The sequence below is a fragment of the Malania oleifera genome, chromosome 12, assembly GCF_029873635.1.
Source record: "Malania oleifera isolate guangnan ecotype guangnan chromosome 12, ASM2987363v1, whole genome shotgun sequence".
NCBI lineage: Eukaryota > Viridiplantae > Streptophyta > Magnoliopsida > Santalales > Ximeniaceae > Malania > Malania oleifera.
This window is the reverse complement of record NC_080428.1, coordinates 65,991,440-66,000,433: the sequence shown is the minus strand read 5'-3', so window position 1 is coordinate 66,000,433 and position 8,994 is coordinate 65,991,440. Positions and strand designations below refer to the sequence as shown.

At 40.6% G+C, this 8,994-nt stretch overlaps 2 protein-coding genes across 2 annotated transcripts; both read left to right on the top strand.

The window, feature by feature from the left end:
- Positions 1 to 763: 763 nt before the first annotated feature.
- Positions 764 to 1,558, top strand: LOC131143979 (uncharacterized). The gene is made up of 3 exons (XM_058092329.1): positions 764 to 946; positions 993 to 1,171; positions 1,339 to 1,558. Exons 1-3 carry the CDS (start codon positions 764 to 766, stop codon positions 1,556 to 1,558), a joined length of 582 nt encoding a protein of 193 aa, XP_057948312.1.
- A 1,205-nt stretch (positions 1,559 to 2,763) lies between these two features.
- On the top strand, positions 2,764 to 3,138 carry LOC131143978 (uncharacterized). The gene has a single exon (XM_058092328.1). It carries the CDS (start codon positions 2,764 to 2,766, stop codon positions 3,136 to 3,138), a length of 375 nt encoding a protein of 124 aa, XP_057948311.1.
- The last annotated feature ends 5,856 nt before the right edge of the window (positions 3,139 to 8,994 follow it).

Here is an 8,994-nt window from a genome sequence, read left to right as displayed (position 1 = left end):
CAAAATTAGGTAAATATTAAAACGAAAATGTTATTCTCACATATATTTCAACATAAAAACATTTAAGGACACGTATTCAAGATAAGAGTTAACATATAAATATAATTTGACAAAAAAAAATTAAAGTTATATAGATAACAAATATTTAAAAAAAAAACAAGATTCTCACCTTGGAATAATACCAATGAAACTTAAAAGATTCTGCTATACCATTAGAGACTTGATCATGCTGATAACATGTTGTAAATGAAATAAAGAGATAATTATAGAAAAATTAAAGTAAAAAAATTTGAAGTTATAGAAATTCATCAGTCTAATTCTTCAGGAACTAGATGTCGCTAATCATCTTTTTTATTTCAATTTTGGTTATGAAATATGTCCTTATATAGGTAAAGATTATATTTGCATTTCAAAAGTCAATTATATAATGAACCATTACGTGGGTATGCAAAAAGTCATAGCCTATTCTCAAGTCATCCGCATCCACATATATAATATACACATGGTGGGGGAGGGGGGTGCAAGGAGGTTGGATCGGAAGATTTGGAAGAAGTGACGAACTTTCTTATTAGGGCTTTTGTGGGGTTTAAGAAGAAAGTGTTGGGCGTAGGCCATGGGGGCCTCTTTGACCGCATCAACCTCAACCCCTAGCGACTCTCAAAGCTCAGACGTCTCATCCTCCTCTCAAAATCTCAGTGATTCTTAGAAAATCCACTCTGCATCCACCCGCAAGGAGCCTACACATTCTCGAAAAACTGACAATATGTCTTCCTCAGTTTCAGAAATCCAAAACACAGCGACAGAAATTAAAATCCCTGAAACCAAATCTCCAAATAGTGAAGCACCAGTAGAAGCTTCTAGCCCTTTGAGCGATAAGAGAATTCCGAACGAGTCCGGCCCAGAAGCTTCCGATCAGTCAAAGAAGGGTTCCGACAGTGAAAGGAAGGTGAATACGGATTTTTCCTATTCATGAAGGGGGTGGGTGCATGGAGAGCTTCATTGCTTCAGAGAAGTGCGTGGAAGATGCGGAGAAGAACAAGGAAGATATTGTGGACAAGTGTTTTGAGGTGACTAGCTTGCTAAAGAAGTGCATGGAACAACACTCTGATTATTACCATCCCATTCTTCAAGCAGAAAAAGTCGCCAAGGACGAGGCCGTCATGGAGCTGGAGTGAGAAAAGGCTTTGGAGCAACGGGACACTCCGGCTTCAACTGATCGAGAAGCTGAAGCTGAAGCTGCTTTGAAGAGTTTGGGGAAGAAAGAGGCCCGTCCGCATCAACCTCAAGCCCTAGCGACTCTCAGCGCTCAAACATCTCATCCTCCTCTTAAAATCTCAGTGATTCTCAGAAAATCCACTCTGCATCCACCCGCGAGGAGCCTACACATTCTCGAAAAACTGACAATATGTCTTCCTCGATTTTAGAAATCCAAAATACAATGACAAAAATTGAAATCCCTGAAACAAAATCTCCAGAGAGTGAAGCACCGGCAGAAGCTTCTAGCCCTTCGAGCGATAAGAGAATTTCTAAGGAGTCCGGCTCAGGAGCTTTTGATTAGTCAAAGAAGGGTTCTGACGAAGAAGAAGAAGGTGAATACGGGTTTTGCCCATTCATGAAGGGGGGTGGGTGTAGGGAAAGCTTCATTGCTTAGGAGAAGTGCGTGGAAGATGCGGAGAAGAACAAGGAATATATTGTGGGCAAGTGTTTTGAGGTGACTGGCTTGCTGAAGAAGTGCATGGAATACCACTCTGATTATTACCATCCCATTCTTCAAGCAGAAAAAGTCATCGAGGTGGAGGTCGTCAAGGAGTTGGAGCAAGAAAAGGCTTTGGAGCAGGGGGACGCTTTGACTTCAACTAATCAAAAAGCAGTAGCAGAAGCTGCTTTGAAGAGTCCGGGGAAGAAAGAGGCCATGGGGGCCTCTTTGTCTGCATCAACCTCAAGCACTAGTGACTCTCAGAGCTCAGAAGTCTCATCCTCTTCTCAAAATCTCAGCAATTCTCAGAAAATCCACTCTACATCCACCCGCGAGGAGCCTACACATTCTCGGAAAATTGACAATATGTCTTCCTCAGTTTCAAAAATCCAAAATACAGTGACAGAAATTGAAATCCTTGAAACCAAATCCCTAGAGAGTGAAGCACTAGCATAAGCTTCTAGCCTTTTGAGCGATAAGAGAATTCCGGAGGAGTCCGACCCAGAAGCTTCCGATCAGTCAAAGAAGGGTTCCGACAGTGAAGGGAAAGATAATGATGATGATGAATATGGGTTTTGCCTGTTCATGAAGCGGGGTGGGTGCAGGGAGAGCTTCATTGCTTTGGAGAAGTGCGTGGAAGATGCGGAGAAGAAAAAGGAAGATATTGTGGACAAGTGTTTTGACGTGACTAGCTTGCTGAGGAAGTGCATGGAACAACACTCTAATTATTACCATCCCTTTCTTCAAGAAGAAAAATTCGTCGAGGAGGAGGCCATCAAGGAGTTGGAGCGAGAAAAGGCTTTGGAGCAAGGGGTTGCTCCGGCTTCAACTGATCCAGAAGCAGAAGCTAAAGCTGCTTTGAAGAGTCAGGGGAAGAAAGAGGCCATGGGGCCTCTTTGTCCGCATCAACTTCAAGCCCTAGCAACTCTTAGAGCTGAGACGTCTCATCCTCCTCTCAAAATCTTAGCGATTCTCAGAAAATCGACTCTGTATCCACCCACGAGGAGCCTATACATTCTCGGAAAACTGACGATATGTCTTCCTTAGTTTCAAAAATCCAAAATACAATGAAAGAAATTGAAATCTTTGAAACCAAATCTCCAGTAGAAGCTTCTAGCCCTTTGAGCGATAAGAGAATTCTGGAGGAGTTCGGCCCAAAAGCTTCCGACCAGTCAAAGAAGGGTTTCAACGGCGAAGGGAAAGATAATGATGATGAATGCAGGTTTTGCCTATTCATGAAGGGGGGTGGGTGCAGGCAGAGCTTCATTGCTTGGGAGAAGTGTGTGGAAGATGCGGAGAAGAACAAGGAAGATATTGTGGACAAGTGTTTTAAGGTGAGTGGCTTGCTGAAGAACTGCATGGAACAACACTCTGATTATTACCATCCCATTCTTCAAGCAAAAAAAGTCATCGAGGCAGAGGTCGTCAAGGAGTTGGAGTGAGAAAAGGCTTTGGAGCAGGGGGACGCTCCGGCTTCAACTGATCCAAAAGCATAAGCTGAAGTTGCTTTGAAGAGTCCAAGGAAGAAAAAAGCCATGGGGGCCACTTTGTCCACATCAACCTTAAGCCCTAGCGACTCTCAAAGCTCAAACGTCTCATCCTCTCTCAAAATATCAGCGATTCTCAGAAAATCCACTCTGCATCCACTCGCGAGGAGCCTACACATTCTCGGAAAACTGACGATATGTCTTCCTTGGTTTCAAAAATCCAAAATACAGCAATAGGAATTGAAATCTCTGAAACCAAATCTCCAGAGAGTGAAGCACCAGCAGAAGCTTCTAGCCCTTTGAGCAATAAGAGAATTTTAGAGGAGTCCAATCCAGAAGGTTTCGATCAGCCAAAGAAGGGTTTCAATGGTGAATGCGGGTTTTTCCCGTTCATGAAGGGGGGTGGGTGCAGGGAGAGCTTCATTGCTTGGGAGAAGTGCATGGAAGATAAGGAGAAGAACTAGGAGGATACTGTGGACACGTGTTTTAAGGTGACTGGCTTGCTAAAGAAGTGCATGGAACAACACTCTGATTACTACCATCCCATTCTTCAAGAAGAAAAAGTCGCCGAGGAGGAGGCCGTCAAGGAGTTGGAGCGAGAAAAGGCTTTGGAGTAGGGGGACGCTTTGACTTCAACTGATCTAGAAGCAAAAGCTGAAGCTGCTTTGAAGAGTCTAAGGAAGAAAAAGGCCATGGGGGCCTTTTTGTCCACATCAACCTCAAGCCCTGACGACTCTCAGAGCTTAGAAATCTCATCCTCCTCTCAAAATCTCAGTAATTCTCAGAAAATCCACTCTGCATCCACCCGCGAGGAGCCTACAAATTCTCGAAAAACTAACAATATGTCTTCCTCAATTTCAGAAATCCAAAATACAATGATAGAAATTGAAATCCCTAATACCAAATCTCCAAGGAGTGAAGCACCAATAGAAGATTCTAGCCCTTCGAGCGTTAAGAGAATTCCGGACGAGTCCGGCCTAGAAGCTTCTGATTAGTCAAAGAAGGGTTCTGACGGTGAATGCGGGTTTTGCCTATTCATGAAGGGGGGGTGGGTGCAGGTAGAGCTTCATTACATGGGAGAAGGGCATGGAAGATGCGGAGAAGAACAAGGAGGATATTGTGGACAAGTGTTTTGAGGCGACTGGCTTGCTAAAGAAGTGCATGGAACAATACTCTGATTACTACCATCCCATTCTTCAAGCAGAAAAAGTCGCCGAGGAGGAGGCCGTCAATTAGTTGGAGCAAGAAAATGCTTTGGAGCAGGGGGACGCTCCAGCTTCAACTGATCCACAAGTAGAAGCTAAAGCTGCTTTGAAGAGTCTAGGGAAGAGAGAGGCCATGGGGGCCTCTTTGTCCGCATCAACCTCAAGCCCAAGTGACTCTCACAGCTCAGACGTCTCATCCTCCTCTCAAAATCTCAGCGATTCTTAGAAAATCCACTCTGCATCCACCCTCGAGGAGCCTACACATTCTCGAAAAGCTGACAATATGACTTCCTCAGTTTTAGAAATCCAAGATACAGCGACAGAAATTGAAATCCCCGAAACCAAATCTCTAGAGAGTGAAGCACTAGCAGAAGCTTCTAGCCCTTCGAGCGATAAGAGAATTTTGGAGGAGTTTGGCTCAGAAGCTTCCTATCAGTTAAAGAAGGGTTCTGACGGCGAAGGGAAAGATAATGACGATGATGAAGAAGGAGAAGAAGAAGAAGAAGAAGGTGACTGCGGGTTTTGCCTCTTCATGAAAGGGGGTGGGTGCTGGGAGACCTTCATTGCTTAGGTGAAGTGCGTGGAAGATGCGGAGAAAAACAAGGAGGATATTTTGGACAAGTGTTTTGAGGTGACTGGCTTGTTGAAAAAGTGCATGGAACAACACTTTGATTATTACCATCCTTTTCTTCAAGCAGAAAAAGTCACCGAGGAGGAGGTCATCAAGGAGTTAGAGTGAGAAAAGGCTTTAGAGCAAGGGGGCGCTCTGACTTCAACTGATCCAGAAGCTGAAGCTGAAGCTGCTTTGAAGAGTCCGGGGAAGAAAGAGGCCATGGGGGGCTCTTTGTTCGCATCAACCTCAAGTCGTAGTGACTCTTAGAGCTCAAACGTCTCATCCTCCTCTCAAAATCTCAGCGATTCTCAGAAAATCCACTCTGCATCCACCCACGAAGAGCCTACACATTCTCGGAAAACTGACAATATGTCTTCCTCAGTTTCAGAAATCCAAAATAAAGCGACAGAAATTGAAATCCCTGAAACAAAATCTCCAGAGAGTGAAGCACCAGTAGAAGCTTCTAGCCCTTCAAGCGATAAGAGAATTCCAGAGGAGTTCGGCCCAGAAGCTTCGAATCAGTCAAAGAAGAAGAAGAAGAAGAAAAAGAAGAAGAAGGTGAATGCGGGTTTTGCCTATTCATGAAGGGAAAAAAAAAATCCATTTAGCATTTTCCATCCATTAGAACTCTAAGATGAATGTAATATTTCTCAATGATAAATGTTTAAAGAAATTTGCAAGGTTTCCCCAATGTTTTCATAAAAATTTAGCGTCTTCTTGTTAGTATCTATACCTAAGCACCTCTATTTTAAGTCTTTGTATGTTTCTATGTTTTCCATGTCTTGATTTTATTATACTTCCGTATTATTTTGCTGATGCCTCCAGCATAAAATAACTTGACCTAATTTTTTTCAAGGATGGTAGGAACTAAGAACCGTTGATGTTATAGCATAGTTTTAGAAAAATCTGTCTCCAAAATTGTGACTTGTGAGCCACCCATCTCTCTCTCTCTCTCTCTCTCTCTCTCTCTCTCTCTCTCTCTCTCTCTCTCTCTCTCTCTCTCTCTCTCTTTCTTTCTCTCTCTTTTTTGTGAGTGCGGGTCTGGTATCAACGGTAAGGTTGCTCCTTTGTGACCAGTTAGTCACGGGTCGAGTTCAAGGAAATAGCCTCTCTACATAATAGCAGGGGTAAGATAGCGTACACTGTGATGACCCCTCTCCCTACCCTCATAAGGCAGGGAGCCTCACAACCTTGGGATGCCCTTTTTTTGTTTGTTTCTTTGTGTTGTTTTGTGGGGTTACCTAAAGTTGTATGCTGCATCCATTTTGGCATGGTTTCTTACTTAAGTATCTAAATCATCTCCAATTTCTCTCTCCAAATCATGTGTTTGTATCCTTTATGTGATGACTGATTGTTCACGCTTTGGTTCCTTGGCAACATGAATAGTTAATTCATGGCGACTGAATTGCTGAATTTAATGAGAGCTAGTGGGGTATTTGAGTTTGGGGTAACAGAGGTTTTGAGAATTAAAGAATTGAGCTTCTGTCCTTTTATGTTATTTTGTAATTTCTGGTTGCAAGAGGATTTGAACCTAGGACACCTCATTTACCACCCAACCCTCCTACCACATGGCCCAGGTCCCCAGCATCTTTGTCATGAAGGGGTCAAGCGAGTGATTAATGCTGATGAGTATAAGAATCCAAAGTTATGTTGTGCCCAGTAAAAGGCTTCTGAACGTTGCATGAGGCTTTATATCATCAATAGGTAGGAGTTAAGTTGGCTTCTTGTTTATTAAAGGACTGGATTTATATGTTTATGTGACGACCTGCTTAATTTCCTCATTATTTTTTTAAAAAATATAATTAAATCAATATCACAAAACTTAGCAGATCATAATCCACCTAGACCCGTGGGTACCAGGGATACATCGAAAACACATCACAAAAGCCTATGCAAAAAGAAACATAAATCATAAACACCTCATTATACCATACATCACAATACCAGAGTTACTACAATCACTGTATATATATGTACACAATACACAACCCAAAAGATATCTAGGGCCATCCCACAAAATACATCCGACCCTATCAAAGCACTTACCCTTCTGGAAGGGTAGACCAACCGTACTATATCAGCAGGGCTTTACCCGCTCTCTTATCATGGGCTCCTAAAATGTTTATAAAATTTGGGGCGAAACACCTCTCAGTAAGGGAAATAAACAAATAGTAGTGTGTGGCAACATGAGTATTCCATGTTATACGTATACCATACAGAACATATTCAATAAACTGTTATGTCAAATCTGGGAAAACATATATATCATCAAAACATGACAGAACATACTGCATTTTCAAAAACATATATCATCTCATATAATAATAATACGAAAACAATCCTAATAGGTTAGCTGGCTGTTGTCATGTATTACCCCCATATAACTAGGTTGTGTGGCCCGAAGGCGGGACCTAATAATGGTTGGCCGACCACTGCCAAGTCAAAAGTACAGTTTATAAGTCTGATGGGTCTGCCAGACCTGGTCCATACACCAAAGGCGCTCACACACTTCTTAAAAACCACATCAACCATCCAATCTCACACCATTCCGTACAGCGGTGTTAACACAAATATCATGATCATAATGACCATGGACACATAGCAACGGTACCGTGCAAGTGCTAGCCTAGTCCAAGCCAACCAAGTTCTGATATCATATAGCATATATTGAAACTGTGACACATGGATATTTCATATGTAAAGACCCGAAAAATTAAAATGATTAAAATAATTTAAAATAAATAAATAAATAGAATAATAAATGAACAGATAAAATGAATAGTATGGAAAAAAATAAAAATAAAAATAAATATGAAATTAGACTAATTATTAATTAGTTAATTAATCAAATATTATTTGATTGAATTAATAAATCAATTAAATGTATTTAAATAAATAAATTAATTAATTTATATGATGGGTATATATATATATATATATATAAAATATAAAATAATATAAAGATAGAAATAAGTGAATTAGATTTCAATTTGAAATCCAATTCAATGTCAGATTCATTCCCCCCCGCCCTCTTTGCAATTGCTCCTGCTGCTTCTGCTTCCTACGTGTAGCCCGCTCACCTCCGTCTTCGTCTCTCTCCTTCTCTCAATTACTCGGCGAGTTTGCGATGGATCGGGAAATGAAAGGGGCCGTTGGAATCCTGATTCCGCTGCTGACATTTCTACTATATTTTTCATAGGAATGACTTAGGCACTACTCTTGAGGAAAGGTAATTTTTTCTCATTTTCTCAATTTCACTGTTAATATGTGGTTAAATCGACGAACGGACACCACCATGGGGTCCTAGTCATCGTCATTTTGGCGTATGTAATTTTCCAATTGGGGTTTTCTAGACCTTACTCCAAAGCGAGAGTGAGATTTGAAAATTTGGCTAAATTTAAGAGTATTATTATTTATTTAAGAATTATGGTCTTAGGAAATATTTAAAGAATATTTTATTCAGGAATAATTTATTGGAACTAAGAATTTAATTTCAGGGTCCGGGTGAGCGCCGCAAGTATTTTTCGGAGTTCCTGTTGGCGTAGTTTAAGAAACCAGGTAAGGGGGAAATTTATATATTAAATCAGGTTTTTCATGAATTAAAAATGAACATATGTTATTTATGTATATATGTTTTTTATGTGGGTTTAAAATGACAGTCATGAAATTTATGTTTTTTGAGCCTAAGATTGTTGATATAGTTATGTATGTGTGAAAGTAAACGAACGAAAGTGAAAAGAATTTTCTAAGGAATTATGTAAGAAATGAAATGTATTTTGAGCATGTAAATGTTAAATGTGGGTTGACTTATTTTATGAGAAATATGTATGAATTTTACTGCTAAATTGTGTGGCATGAGAATCTGTGCAAATTATATGTTAAATGTATGAGATGCAGGCTAAGTAAGTAAAGTAATGAGAATAAAATATGATATGGACAATGTTGCTTGTGTATGTTAAATGCAACCATGTAAATGTAAGACAACTGAAAGAC